The sequence below is a fragment of the Chiloscyllium punctatum genome, chromosome 1 (assembly GCF_047496795.1).
Source record: "Chiloscyllium punctatum isolate Juve2018m chromosome 1, sChiPun1.3, whole genome shotgun sequence".
Lineage (NCBI taxonomy): Eukaryota > Metazoa > Chordata > Chondrichthyes > Orectolobiformes > Hemiscylliidae > Chiloscyllium > Chiloscyllium punctatum.
Window position 1 is genome coordinate 124,983,067 of NC_092739.1, and position 16,343 is coordinate 124,999,409.

At 38.3% G+C, this 16,343-nt stretch overlaps 1 protein-coding gene across 1 annotated transcript in view; it reads left to right on the forward strand.

Moving 5' to 3' along the window:
• The window catches only part of lman1 (lectin, mannose-binding, 1), a 55,298-nt gene that overhangs the window by 21,535 nt on the left and 17,420 nt on the right, over positions 1–16,343 (forward strand). Inside the window, exons 6-10 of the mRNA XM_072573489.1 lie at positions 664–787; positions 915–973; positions 6,465–6,597; positions 8,549–8,739; positions 10,753–10,823. Coding sequence (XP_072429590.1) covers positions 664–787; positions 915–973; positions 6,465–6,597; positions 8,549–8,739; positions 10,753–10,823 — 578 coding nt within the window. The remainder of the gene's footprint in view (positions 1–663; positions 788–914; positions 974–6,464; positions 6,598–8,548; positions 8,740–10,752; positions 10,824–16,343) is intronic.

Consider the following 16,343-nt stretch of genomic DNA (forward strand, 5'->3'; position numbering starts at 1 on the left):
TCAGTCAGCATCCTGGCACATGTAAATTATTATCAGCAAACACAAGATGTTGTGACTGGAATGTTCAAAAATAGTTCATTTCAGTTTTTGCAAGCTTTATCAGGGTTTTGTGTTCCTAATCTGGAGCCCCAAAGGGTTTTCTGAGAGAGACTGGATTAGCTTGACACTTCTCTTTTCCAACAAACTGAACCCAAACAGAACTTAAAAAAAAAAAGTGCAAAATAAAGCCAAAACCCACAGAAGTGATTTCAGTACATCCATCAGTTCCATAAGCTTGGCTGTTTCGAAATCATATAGTTTAAGTTGACTAATAAAAGATCTTCGGGAATGGAAGGGGGACCTCAACATGAGGCCTCAAATGAATTATGTAGGGTCTTCAGCATTGTGTGTATCATACATTATATTTTTTGGTGTTAAATTATATTCTGAAGATCTCCTAGTTTCATTAGGTAGAAGCATAATACTATCAACTTATCCGTGTTCAATTGACAAGCAAAGGTATCTTTATTCAGTTATATTCACAGCATGTCTCATCAAGGTTGAAAAGAAAATATAGCCAATCTGTTAAAAATTAACCAATTTAGATTTAGACTAATTATTGTACATGGTCATTAGAATCTTCAAAAGACAGTCAAAAATACATGTCCTGATCTTCTGTTGTAGGTTATGCTACATAATGGCTTTACTCCGAATAACGATGATTATGAACTTTGTGCCAGAGTAGAAAATATGATGCTTCCACCCGAAGGTTATTTTGGAATCTCTGCAGCAACTGGTGGTCTTGCAGGTGAGTTTCTAGCATAAACATGATGTGCATTTTTTTCAAGACCTGCAGAAAAGTTTGTTTTAAGTAGTGAATTAACTCATTACAAATTTCACAATTGGACTTTCACATGTTGATTTGTTCTTGACAGATGATCATGACGTCTTGTCCTTCCTGACATTCAGACTTTTGGAACCTGGCAAGCCAGTGGTAAGATTTAAAGTGAACATTAATTGAAAAAAGCTGCATGATATGTGCAAATACAAGATGCAACAGCGTATTAGCTGAAAAGTAAGAATATGCATAAATTCTGAAGTAGTAATAAATTGAAGGAGAATGGGAAAACTGAAAATGAGCACGTTTTGGCAACTTGCTTATAGAGGATTTTTATTCCTAATATTGTTTTATTACAATAAGATACAACCTTCTTTTGCTTGAAGCTAGTATATATTTGATTCATTTCTTAAAAAAAGTGACTTTAATGCAAACATGGAAATTAGGAGCAGGAATAGACCATTCAGCCTTTCGAACCTGATCCACCGTTTGTTATTATGGCTCATTATCTAACTCAATACCCTGTTCCTACTTTCTCCCCATACTTTTTAATGCCTTTATATCTTACTCCTTGAAAGCACTTCAATGTTTTGGCCACAGAAAGTGGTCAAGGCTGAGAATTCCACAAGCTCGCCACTCCCTGGATGAAGAAATTTCTCCTCAATTCAGTCCTAAATGGCCTACTATTTATTCTTTGACTGTGTCCTTTGGTTCTGGATTCCCTGGTCATCAGTAAGATACTTCATCCATTTTAGCCTGTCTAGATCTGTTGTAATTTTCTGTTTGAGTTCATCCCCTGCCACAACCCCATTCTTCTAAAACCCCAGTGAATATAGTCTGAAAAATATGCAGTCTCTTTTTCTTTTCATAATCCAGTCCTGCTATCCCAAAGGAATCAGTTTGACAAACCTTTGTTGCAGTCTCCACAGCCAGAACATCTATCCATGTGAGACCAAAGTTGCACATAGTAATTCAAGGCCTTGGTGAAAGCACATCTGTACAATTGCAACAACACACACTCCTCTTGCCAAGATATCATTTGCTGCCTGTACCTGAATACTTTCACTTAGTGACTGGTATACAAGTTCAGCCAAGTGTTGTCAAATCTCCCTCACCCCCACCTCCTCTTGCCAATCTATTGCCTTTCAAATAATCTGCCTTCTTGTTTTTGCTGCCACCTTGAATACTCTTACATGCTAGATGAAGTGAATAAATGTATTTGACCACTTGTTCAACTTGTCTAAATCACACTGAAGCCTCTCTGCATTTTTCTCACCATTCACTTTTCCATGCAGCCTTGAGTTGTGGAGATGAGCATTTAGTTCCCTCATCTCAACCATTAATGATACTCCTTCTCTAGCAAATTCAATTTTTGAATTGCCTGAATGGACTAACTAATTACACTTCATGTACTGAAGTAAAACATTTAAATAATAAATTGCTTGACCTTTGGAATTGCCTGTAAAATATTACAGTAATAATGGACTTTGAACCATTATTGTCATCCTAATGATCTCCTAATTTTTGTTTCAGATTTATTTTCACTTATTCTGATTTCCTTAATTGTTGTCCTTTCAGTGATATTAATGTTTTGAATGGGAGGGACTGCATGTTTAACTGTTTACTGCAAATTAGAATTGAAGGGAAATATAAACCTTCAACTAAAAACTGAAAGAACTGCTGATGCTGGAAATCAGAAACAAATACAGAAATCCTGGTGGATTATCTGTTTTGAGTTTATAAGATCCAGCTATAAACACCAAACCAATTTATTCCTGGAGCAAAAGCATAAATTGCTGGAAAAGCTCAGCAGGACTAGCAGCATCTGTGGACAGAAATCAGAGTTAATGTTTCAAGTCCAGTGACCATTCCTCAAACGATTAGATTAGATTACTTACAGTGTGGAAACAGGCCCTTCGGCCCAACAAGTCCACACCGCCCTGCCGAAGTGCAATCCACCCATACCCCTACATCTACATCTACATCTACCCCTTACCGAACACTACGGGTAATTTAGCATGGCCAATTCACCTGACCTGCACATCTTTGGACTGAGAGAGGAAACCGGAGCACCCGGAGGAAACCCACGCAGACAAGGGGAGAATGTGCAACCTCTACACAGAGTCACCTGAGGCGGGAATTGAACCCGGGTCTCTGGCACTGTGCCACCGTGCTGCCCACACGAGCTATTGTAGCTAGTGTAGCTTCCTAGCTATTTAGCTAGGAAGACCTTTTTTTTAAATGCAGAAGATGCAGCTAAACCTGCTGTGCTTTTCCAACAATTTGTCTTTGTTCTGGGAATAGATTGGTTTGTATTTCTAGCTGGATCTTGTAAACTCAGATCCTGGAGACAGAGCAGCTATGGCAGCAAGGCAGCTGTAGTTCACTGTGCAGGAATGTGGCTGAAAGCTCAAGCTCTTTGGTCATTTGGGATGACCAGTTAAAATGAGGCTGGAAGGTTTTCTTAGCTTTAATTAGAGGGAGACATCTCCAAGAAAATGCACAATGTAAAAGTTTCCAACTGGCAAAGGAAAAGATCAGTAGTGAACCCTTGAGTGAAGAATCACTTTGGACTGATTGTGTCTGAGAAAATTGAATGTCTACTTAAGTGAAAGTCTAAAATAGTCTTAAGGTTTATTTTGCACTTGTGCTAAAAAAAGAACATTCTGCCGTATGGTTTAAAGTATAAGTTACTTCCATAAGGTGGTTAGTCAATTGTGCTTTTTTAGCCTTACAGGTGCTGGAAAAGCACAGCAAGTCAGGCTGCATCCGAGGAGCAGGAAAATTGACGTTTTGGGCAAAAGCCCTTCATCAGGAATAGAGCTCTATTCGTCTATTCCTGTTGAAGGGCTTTAGCCTGAAACATCAATTTTCCTGCTCCTCGGATGCTGCCTGACCTGCTGTGCTTTTCCAGCACCTCTCTAATCTAGACTCTGGTTTCCAGCATTTGCAGTCCTTGTTTTTACCTTTTTTTAGCCTGACAGTTAAGTCTTAAAACATGTTAATATAAATAACTTATTTCTTATCCTTTCAGTTAGTAACTGGAAGTTTAAATTTTTTTTAGATATTTTCAAATCACCTTGCTCAGATTTTCTTTTCTTTTATTCACTCTGGAATGTGGGCCTCGTTGGCTGGCTAGTATTTATTGTCTATCCATAGATGCCTTTGAGAAAGTAATGGTGAGCTGCTGCCTTGAACTACTGCGATCCATGTGCTGTAAATAGTCCCACAATAACCTAAGGGAGGTATTGCCAGAATTTTGATCCAACGACAGTGAGGAAATGGTAATATGTTTCTAAATCAGGTTAGTGAGTGGCTTGGAGGGTAACATGCAGGTGTTCCCATCTGTTGCCCCTGTTCTTCCAGATGAAAGTGATCATGAGTTTGGAAAGTACTGTCGAAGGAAGTTTGAATTTCTGCAGTGCACCATATAGATAGGACACGCTTCACAATGCTGGTACTGAGCGTTGGTGATTGAGGGAGTGGATTCTTATGGATGTGGTGCCAGTCAAGCGAGTTGCTTTGTTCTGAATGGTGTCAAGCTGCTTAAGTGTTTATTGATATTACACCCATCCAGTTAAGTAGGGGAGTATTCTATCATCCTCCCGTGCCTTTGAGATGGATGAAGAGCTGATGTTAGAAATGTTGAATGTTCTGCTCCTGAAAGGTTGCCTGTGCTTTTCTAGCACCGCACTTTTTGACTCTGGTGGACTGGCTTTGGGGAGTCAAGAGATGGCTTATTCACTGCAGTATTCCTAGTGTTTGTCATACACTTGTAGCCATCTTTTATTTATATGGCTAGTCCAGTTGAATTTCTGACCAATAATAACCCCCAGGATGTTGACAGTGGGGCATTCATTAATGGTAAAACTATTGCATATCAAAAGCTGGTAGTTAGATTGACTTCTATTGGAGAAAGTCAAGCACCTGAAGATGGCTAGGCCTCTAGAGCAAGTGGGAGTTGAATCCAAAACTCCTTACTCAGTGGTGAGGATATTTCTCCTGTTTTTCAAGAGCCCTTAATTTATTTATTTTTTTAAGTTACCACTCACTATGGCGACCTTTATGATTTTTGCAGTTGAGCTATTGAGCAGTAGAATTGAAGAATTCCAAAGCAGTAGTCAGCTGCAGAACTGAAGCATGAAATTAAAATGCTATTTATTAGCTCTACTACCATGTACTATCTAAGTAAGCTGTATATTCTCAAAATTGCGCAAGTTGTGTTATGCTGAAGGCATTGGTGGAGAGATTGCATCTGACCTGACCTCAATGTTCAAGGTTGCCCAAGTATGAATTCCACGCCAGCATACCTAATATATGAATGTAAGCTGCAGCAACTACCATGTGGAAGAAAAAAAATCCATATTCTTATTAATTAATACTAGAAAAATAATTATTCATTGTTTTTCAAATTTATAGTGAATATAGCTGTAAGCGAAGGCACGTATCCATTTTTAAGTCTGGAATTTAATGGTAATTGCTTGGATAAAATCAACGCAACAGTGTACTACTGAAACATTTCTATTTTTGGCATATAATTGCTCTTTACCTAATAATCCTTTTGAATTTTGCTATCTATACTTTGATTTTTCTTTGGAAAATGCATTTAGTGTTTCAATCTCAGACAATACAAGTTATCACTGCATTTATTTGCTGCATTTTCACAACCATTTTGTGCAAATAGGAGGGAAACCGGATCTGTTGGCAGTCACAGGGTCTTTTAAGAACGTTAGAATTTTGGCTTCACATAATGAACTGTTAGCATTGGCTAAATTAATATCTCATTCTAGTTAACACCACATATCTGAATTCAAACTTTTTTTTCTCCATACTACTTCCCCAGTGTTAACAGCTTATTCTAAGACCTTATTCCCCAACAATGCTGTCCTCAGTGCAAATCCACAAAAACTACTCTATTTATTGTCCATTATACCATTTCACTGCTTTGTTGGTTGAAGTTAGCTGATTTAGCAGACTGTAAATTGAATTGGGGTTGTCCTTTTACAGGTATGATTTGATACACTGTCTCATGATTTATTTAGTTATCAAGCCATGGTTGAATGTAAATATTTTTCTAATGAGCATTCTTATGCTTTATACTCATTTGCAGAACTATGGAACTGTTCCTCTGTACAGTTGCTATGGCAATGTAACTAAACTCATAAGTAGTTCTGTTCGCCGAGCTGGGAATTTGTGTTGCAGACATTTCATCCCCTGTCTAAGTGACATCCTCAGTGCTTGGGAGCCTCCTGTGAAGCACTTCTGTGATCTTTCCTCTGGCATGTGTAGTGGTTTGAATCTGCCGCTTCCAGTTGTCAGTTCCAGCTGTCCGCTGCAGTGGTCGGTATATTGGGTCCAGGTTGATGTGCTTATTGATTGAATCTGTGGATGAGTACCATGCCTCTAGGAATGCCCTGGCTGTTCTGTTTGGCTTGTCCTATAATAGTAGTGTTGTCCCAGTCGAATTCATGTTGATGGCATCTGCGTGTGTGGCTACTAAAGATAGCTGATCGTGTCATTTCGTGGCTAGGTGGTTAAAATCTTCTCAAACTTTAAACTCATAAGTAACTTAGCCAGTGTGATTTTTGAATTAATTTCCCTATATTACACTCTAAAATGGAAAAAAATTATTGATATCTGATTATAGGAGCCTGCTGATTTGACAATTCCCCAAGAAGAAAAAGAGAAATATCGCGAGGAGTATGAAAATTTCCAACAGGAACTTGATAAAAAGAAAGAAGAGTTTCAAAAAGATCATCCTGATATGCAAGGAGAAGCAGGTTGGGAGGATTTTTTTTTGTTTTTTAAAAGAAAACAATCTGGTTTCATATTGGTGAACTGTTGGGTTTTGTCATCTCGTCATTTATAGTTGAAGGAAATGTTTCTAATTTTAATGTAAATTATTTTTCCCTGAACGGAGGAGTACTGGGGGAGCTGAGTTTTATGTCTCTGATTAGTGCGATAGTATTTATCGAAAACTTCCAGGCATAAATTACATCACTTAAAAAGTCCATCCTTCAAGCACATGTCAGAAGACTGTATTGTGTGTTACCATTTTATTTCTACAATTTCAGATATCCAAAATATTTGCCTTTGCACTGTACCACATTCTCTATTATATTCATAATTATTAGAGCTGAATCTCAACTCTGTTGTAATACAACACTTCTAAAGTTGCTAAGCAGTTTCAATACCATTATCAGATTGACCACTGATAATTATCAGTATATTGACAGGTTTTTTGACCAAAAGAGAGCATTATGTTCTTGCACAATCTTGTCTTTCCCTATGTTCGCAAATTTCTGAACAGAGAGTGATGAGAAGTGCTGAGCATTTTTATATCCCTTTTTTAACTCTGCTCAATATAACACTAATTGAAATGGCCCTATTACAAGCCTCACTAAAATTTACTGACTGCATAGGTCAGAGAATTAATTTAGAAACTACTTGTGTGATACCGTTTCTCACTAAATAACATTACTGCCATAAGAAAAGTCTCAAAAGAAATTTCTTGAAAGGACTCCAATTGTCATTTGACAATCTACTTACGAATGTAGAACTTCAATCCAGTAGTTCATAAACTGCTGTTAGGTTCTGATCTCCAGCGTCTGCAGTCCTCGCTTTCTATTAGTTGATTTTAACGTTACTGCAAACCCTCTTCCAAGGATGCCTACCTTGAAGTTCTCCTCTCTCTATATCACCTTCTCCCTCACTCCTTTCTGACTTATCACCTTTTCCCTCACCTTCATCTACCTTTTGCATTCTCAGCTACCTTCCCCCTAGCCCCATCCCCCCTCCCATTTATGTCTGTCCCCCAGCCTACAAGCCTCAGTCCTGATGAAGGGCATGAGCCCGAAATGTCAATTCTCCTGCTTCTCGGGTGCTGCCTGACCACCTGTGCTTTTCCAGCACCACACTCTTGATCCTGTTGAAATGGTTCTACTTTTAAGAGATTTTTAAACTGTATCTAAATATCTAATCTATTTTCGGGTCTGAGAGTTAATTTTACTTTTATGGCAGGCAGGCTTATTGGAAAGATCATTTAACCGTAATTTAGGAACATACTGTCCTGGATGTGGGTTTGCTGGCTCAGCTGGAAGGTTTGTTTTCAGACGTTTTGTCACTATACGAGGTAACATCTTCAGTGAGCCTCCGAATGAAGCACCAGTGGTGTCGCCCGCTTTCTATTTATATGTTGGAGATTCCTTGGGTTGGTGATGTCATTTCTTATGGTGATGTCATTTCCTGTTCTTTTTCTCGGGGGATGGTAAATGGGATCCAAGTCCGTGTGTGTTGATAAGTCTCGGTTGGATCCCACTTACCACCCCCTGAGGAAAAGAACAGAAAGTGACAACACCATAGGAAATGACGTCACCAACCAAGGAAACTCCAACACATAAATCGAAAGCAGGCTACACCACCAGTGCTTCATTCAGTGGCTCACTGAAGATGTTACCTAGTTTTCAGACATTTTGTCACCATATGATCATTCCAGCTCAGCCAGCAAATCTACATCCAGAACCTCAATTTGAGCTACAAATCTTCTCAAACATACTGTCCATTAATTGTCTAATAATTTAAAATAGTTGGTCAAACATTGGTATTTGCAATCCTAAACTTAGAGTTTCTCTTGGGTATGTTTTGTAGTGAATGTAAATTGTTATATAAATGGAAAATAGTAAACACATTCAAGTATATGGAATACAACAAAATTCTTTAATGTTACTATAGCAGATATATTTGAAACTGTGAATGAGCGAGAATTGAGACAAATCTTTGAAGGTCAGAATCGCATCCACCTTGAAATCAAACAGTTGAACAAACAACTCAACATGATTCTGGATGAACAAAGGAGGTATGTCTCCTTAGTGACAGAGGAAATGGCAAAGAGGGGGACTAATACAGCACCACAAGCAGGACAGGTATGTACTGCAGTATATGGTTCTAGGTTGTTATCTCAAAATAAAAGTTGTACCTCCAAATGCCTAATTTGGAGGAGATAAAGGGCTGAGGGATAAACTATCAGCAGTAACTCAATGACAGCACTCATGCAAAGTTAATTCACTTGTGAAATCGATATGTATAAAACACATTTGCTCTTTGGGCTGAAAAAAAAATTGTCTTCTGTGTCCACAACTTGTTGATTTGGCAGTGTAACTAGGACAGATCCAACCCTCCAATCCGGCACCGCCTTCTTGAATTTACCCTACCTGTCCATCTTCCTTCCCACCTATCCGCTCCACCCTCCACTCTGATCTATCACCACCATCCCACCTTCATCTACCTATCTCATTCCCAGCTACCTTCCCTCCCCATCCCACCCAACTCCCATTTATCTCTGCGCTCCCCCCTCCCCCACCACCCCATTCCTGATGAAGAGCTTATGCTCGAAATGTCAATTCTCCTACTCCTCTGCTGCCTGACCAGCTGCGCTTTCCCAGCATCACACCTTTTGACTGAGTATAACTAGGACAGCCTATGAAAACAGCTGATTGCCCCCAGACTCTCTTGAAGCTGAGGTGAGTGCAGTGGCCACCACTAAGGAGAATATGCTGGGGAAGCTGAAAGGTATGAAGGTGGATAAATGACCTGACCCAGATGGACTACATCCCAGAATTCTGAAGGAGGTAACTGAGGACATTGTAGGAAATTTGGTAATCTTTCAGCATTTATTGAAATCAACCAGGGAGCACAAAATTATGCAAATATTCTCTGGTCTGTTTGCATACTGCTTCCTATTTCAGTGGCATTAGTGTAATGCGTGAGTGAGGAGATAAGACTCAAGTATATCCGTTCAAAGAATTCAACTTCTGTCTTTCCTTTTGTATTTGAAGTTTGAGTTCACTTCTCTCTACTACTCTCCTGCATAGCATTAAACAAACATCAGGTTTAATTCAGCAGGCACTGGGTTAAGCTTTTGCTGCTGTTGCCCATCAATATGTGTTAACATCCAATTTGATAAATCGTCAGCAAGACATTTCCATTTTGAGACCAAATATCCTTCTGTAACAACTCTAATTCAGTGTAAATTGGAATCCTTGTGGGCACGTTTTGAGTGGTGCATCAGTGCTAGAGTGAGGTTGAATCAAACTTCTCATTTACAAAAGTGAATTTCCATTTATTCCAATAGTCTAGTTCGGATTCATGTTCTCATTTAGAAGCATAAGGTCCGGTATCTTTCTGATCATGCAGCATTTGCGTATCTGTGAAAAACAACTTTTCTACAATAACGATTGAAGGAAGTTTCAGATCCCTTTGGAGATTTGACAAATTAGGAAGAAAACATCCCTGAAAGGTGTTTGTGTATTGTCTATATAAATAAGCTGCTCACTTTAATAACACACTTGGCACAATAATTGCTTAACACTTATTCACAAAGATGTATATTTGAGTTGATGAAATTATGGCCTTTGCCCAGACTTATTTGTTAAAATATTGTCAGTTATCATAAAATTTAGTATCTAGTTGCATACAGCCAACAAATAACATCAGGATTTTGGGACAGAATTTCAGATAATCTGATGTTACAAGTTGCGGAAGAAATGGACTGTGATGTATGATTAGGCCCCTGTTCTGAAATGATACAGTCTGTCCTTATTTTCATATTTCCAATGAGTTTCTTCCATTTACATTTCTGATGCCCACTAAATAGACAGTTGCTAGGGCTACAGGGCCTCTAACTGGTGTGAAGGTGTAGTTAATAACAAACTTACATGAGAATTTTGCTTTATCAGTGCAGCTGTAGGTAGTTTATAGTAAGAATGTTGACGTGTTCAGATGCAACAAAAGTCATTGATAAGAAACATTTTTGGAGGTTTGCAGTGTACTAACAATAAAATATAAGAAGGGAGTCATTACTGTTTTGCTTAAGCTGCTTTATGTATTGTCGGTTTAAAGCTTGCTTTAACGGTTTTTTTCCTGTTTTTCTATTCCAGCTCCCTCCAGGCGAACTTGACAATATTATGAGATACCAGCAAGAGGTGCTTAGACATGTTGGTGAATTGAAGTGAGTGACGAATGGTTTCCAAAAATAATTTTGTTGATGTGAAGCTTGCCTATTTAATGTTTAAAGTCTACTGTATTATGAGGATTTAAATCTTGTGTTCAGAGATCCTACCTTGTGTGTGCAGCAAGTTGCTGAGAAAATGTTTTTCAGGACATCCAAAAGAATTTGAATATACAAGTTAAACATTAGTATTCTTGCAAATGTCCTGATGAGTGCAAGATGAAAAGCTTTGATTAAAATGTCTCCTTTTTTATTTGCTTTTAGCCATGTTCAAATTCTGTACTATTAAATGACTGTGTCCCCTCCCAACTATAGACATCCTTTCAATGGAGAAAGAGGTTTCACCCTTGACCAGAAATGTAACTAGTCCCCTGGCAATAATATATTAGGTCAGTGGTTGGATACTCCTGAGGAGGTTGACTCTCTCTCTCCCCTCCTGATTCCCCAAAGCCTTTTCATGACCTACAAGGTCCAATTCACCTTGCCTGGAGTAGTGCAGCTTCAGCAGCACTCAAAAAAACTTGACAGCATCCAGTACAAAGTAGCCCTTTAGTTTAGCACCACATCCATCACTGGGGCATTGTAGCTTCAGTGGATAACATTTGCAAGATGTACTGCAGCAATTTACCAAGGCTTCGTTGATAGCACCTTATGAACCTGTGATATGTATTGCCTATAAGGATAAGAACAGCGTGTATATGGGAAGACCATTTGTTTGACCAAACCATATGTCATCTAAACTCTGAAATGGATTGCTAATCTTTCATTGACATTAGTCAAAATCCTGAAACTCCCTTGCAGACCAGCACTATCGGAGTCTTCCCGTACACTGACTGCAGTAGCCCAAAGAGAGCCTCACATTCTCGAGAGAAAGTAGACTGGATGGTAAATGCTGTCATTTTTAGTGATGTCTACTTTTGAAATAATTAAACACAAACAACTTCCCACCATAAATCTTCTGGTGAAGAGTCAGTGGAATTGAAAAGTTAATTCTACTTTCTTCCAATTGATGCCAGCAGACCTCCTGAGTTTCTGCAGCAATTTCTGTTTGTATTTCAGATTGCCAGCATCCACAGTTCTTTGTTTTATTTCCCAAAATTACTATTATACCTTTTAAAGAAGAGTGGGGATCTTTTTAACTTTCTAGTATAAATACTTAATGTGTCCCTTTTGATGAAAAGTTATTCCACTTCATGAGCAACATTATAAGGAATCAGTTCAATCAGTAAGGAATGTAAAAAGAAGTGCCAACATTACCAGTCATACTTGTGCTTTCATGTGAAGCATGTAGCTTAAACTAGGTCTTCTATTGAAAGCATTCCCACCTCTGGCTCAGAAGATCCACGTTTCAATCTTGTGACGGGACTTATTGGTAATAGAATACACATTTTGAAATGTGGCTAAATAGGTCAGTTATCAGCATATACATCCTTCCAATGTACCTAAGAGCAGGAGAATCTTCTGGTCAACCATCCTGCAGAAGACACTGGCAAGCCACTGCAGTATTTTGCCATAAGTGTACGCCATTTGGCACAACATCGTGGGCCGAAGGGCCTGTTCTGTGCTGTATTGTTCTATGTTCTATTTCACTGGAAGATTTTGGCACAATCCTCAAAATAAGGACTGAACAGAGATTTTTTTCGAACAAGCTGACTGAGCCAATTGTAAGTCTGACGACTGATCTTAAATAGGTTGTAATTATAACTTGTGGCCACTCTAGATTATTTGGCAACTGCTGCCAATCAGAATCATATTTGACATTATATTTCTGGTTTTTGCACATTTGTGGCCAGTTGAGTACCACCCTTAGTGTTCCTGTTATGAACACCTAAAATGGCATGCTGCTCAAGGTAAACTTTCATCCATCAAAATCAGATGGTTGCTTGCTGTGTATACCTCACTCCCTTTTTTCATAGAATCCCTATAGTATGGAAACAGGCCATTTGGCCCAACAAGTCCACACCAACCCTCCAAAGAGTATCCCACCCAGACCCATTCCCCTAACATATTACTCAACATTTTCCCCTGACTTATGTACCTAGCCTACACATCCCTGAGCACTATGGGAAATTTGGATGGCCAATTCACCTAACCTATGGGAGGAAACTGGAGCACCTGGAGGAAACCTGCGCAGATACAGGGCAAATCTGCAAACTGCACACAGACAGTCTCGAGTCTGGAATCGAACCTGGATCCCTGGCACTGAGGGGCAGCAGTGCTAACAACTGAGCTACCATGCACTTTTGGCCTAAGAGCACCACTTTCCTATCTAGTGTTTGTCTACCTCCAAGTTACTCTAAAAGGATGAGGTATCCCAAATATTTGAGCAATGACTGAAGCTAGCCATTTCATGTTGCTACTATGTAGAAGCAATATGAGTGCTATTTCTCTCTAACCTGATGTGACATTTTCCCTACCACAAAAATGAGCATGATTTTTAAATGCTATGCTGGCCTAATGCCAGGTCAGCACTTTGTCCCAATTGCAGCCCTTAATGCCTTCATCTTTTATCTTATAGCTACCTGTCCTAATGTGTGTGCATGTGGATCTGGGTTAAATTTTGTATAATTTTGTCTGAGAGTTCGGCGGAGGCAGATACACTCTCAGCATTTAAGAAGCATGTGGGTGAACACTTAAAATGCCAAAGAAGAGTAGGCTATGGACCAAGTGCAGGTGAAAAGAAATAGTGTAGTTTGATCTTTGTTGGTTGACGTAGATCTGGTGGGCCGAAGGATTTGTTTCTAAATAGTATGACTCTATAACTCTAATGCTTCTGAAAAATACCTTGATATTTCACAACATTGAAGTTGCCACACAAATATATTTTTATAACCTCTCATCAAGGTAAAGCATGAGCCCCTCTTACTTTGTAACACCACCTTATCTGACCCATTTTGAACAATACTATTGGCGATCTGTTAATGAATAGAATTGTTTTGTGTATATTAATCATAGTTTTTAAATATCCGTTCTAATATTTTTTTAAAAACTGACAGGTTAGCATAAATTGAAATTGTGCTTCAAATGGGTAATTTAGATTGCCAAAAGGATAAAATCTAAGGTACAAAAAGTTCCGGCTATTTTTGCAGCTTTTTCATGGTCACCAGATGATCAGATGTTGTACTTCATGGAATAGCTCTACTAAATTAAATTTTTATCTGTTAATCATACAGTAGAAGCCTCGGTAGAGGAGATTATCTGGATAAATTCTTAATGCTCTAGAATACGTTTCATAGGTGGTTTCACAATTTTTCTGAAGAGACTAGTGTCATTGTTTGAAAACATTGTGGGCAGAGTTGATCTTTCACTTGAAACTAAAATCACTACTGCAAAGCTGTGCTGCATCTTGAAGCTTTTTCATTTTTTTTTGTTAATTTATGTTGTAGATTTGTCCAGTGGTTCCAATCTTTTCGTCGACAGCACCACAACAACTTTATTTTCAGTAGTTTTAAAAATTCCTCCATTTTCAATTTTGTATTATTTTGATGTGGATTTTTCAGACAAGACCAACATTTTTGGCTATATCTTTAGAGAGATTCAATGTGTTTATGACATTGCAGTTTGAATAGGAGTTCATTTTGGCTGGACTGAATGAGAATGGCTGATTCTCCTTTCCTAAACAACATTTGTGAATGAGCTGTTTTTCATAATTTCATGATCACTTCTTCTCAAACTAGCTGTTTAACTTTGTAAAACCAAATTCAATTCCTTTCAAACTATCATTTTGGGAACCTAGATTTCCTGGGTTATAAATCCTATAACTTCCATTATCAAGCAAATGCATGTATGTTATTTTAGTTAACTACAGTTAATCTAGTCTCCTTAATGCTAAGCCAAATTACTTTGTTCAAAAATTGTTCTCTCTATTTTGAAAAGCTTTATTTTAAAAGGCAAACATTTCATTTGCTCAGGACTAGTATTTTAATGTATAATAATGCATCCAAATATAAAAAGTTTTCTTTGTACAACTATACTCCTTTCATTTCATGGGAGCAAAACACTTTATTTTAAATTGAGAGTTAGACTGATTCAAAATTTACCTTTTATCTATGTTGGGAAACTATTCTTAAACCAAAGAGTGCTTAAAATTTGTATGGTAGGATGGCAGTGAACACCAAAGAATCATTTAAGAAACAATGCAGGATAGGTTAATTTAAATGAGATCAATTGTGTTTTTTCCCACTATCTTAAGATCTTGACTGAAAATCCTTGGCTGCAATAAGGTCTAAGTTAGTGTGTATGTAAACACATGGTAAATAACGTAGATGAACATCAGGTGCAAACGGTCACATGGGGAAAATTATGTTGTGATGTTGAGACCTGGCTTGAAAAAAAACAGAGCTCGGCACGAAGTATTTCTGGTTATAGGATGGATACAAAATGGAGAAGAGATGACTATTAATTAAAGAGAATATTGATTTTAGCGAGTCTCCTTGAGGAATAAGGACGGAATTTATTGGCTAGACTTGATCACGATTGCATCTCTGACAGTTTGAAAGAAACGTGGAAACTATGTAGTAATAATGGAGGGTTTGACTATCCAGCCTATTGTGGAGTAATCACAGTATAAATGGACAGAGAGGGAGATAATGTTTGAGGTGTGTTGGAGAATTTTATTTGACTGTCTCCTGCCAAATGAAGGTGGTGACATTTCTGGATTTGGATCTCAATAATGAAATGGATCTAGCAATGATAAAGGAATGTTTTAAAGATTAAATACTGATTTAAATCATCTGATTTAATAGTGATTGTTTAATTTGTCCATTGAAAATAATAAAGTGCAATCTGAAGTAAAAATACGCTATTTCTGAGCACCACTGTCCTAGACAAATTGGAATCTAAAATTTGCAGGCAACTCAAAATAATGCATAGTCTTAAGAAGAGTGTGTCTGGATCAAATCACAGTGTACTTCAATCACAAAGTGCTAGGGCACTGGCAGCCAGACCTCCCTTGGTGATAGTGTAAGATGCAACTGAAGTAAGGTACAACATAAAAAATGATTTTATTTTTTTTCAAGGGATGTGGGTGTTACTGGCTGGGCCAGCATTTAATGCCCTATAGAAGTTGGTGGTAAACTCCCTCCTTGAACCGCTGTAGTCCAACTGACATTGAGATAGAGCTATCGGAAGTTCCAGGACTTTGATCACATGACAGCAAAGGAACAGTTATGTTGCTCTGTGACTTGGAGGGACACTTGCAGGTGGTGATGTTCCCATATATCTGCTGTAAATGACCTTCTAGGTGATAGAGGTCATGGATTTGACTTTGAAAGGTGTTGTCAAAGGAGTCCCAGTGAGTTACTGAAATGCATCTTGTAGAGCTTCCATTATGCATTGCTTGTGGAGGGAATGAAAGTTTAAGATGGTGGATGGTATTTTGTCCTAGATGTGTTGTTGGAGCTATACTCATCCAGCCAAGGGGAAAATATCCCATCACCACCCCCACCGACTTGTACCTTGTAAACATTGAACAGACTTTGTGGAGCTGGGAGGTGTTACTCACCTCTGATCTGTATTAAT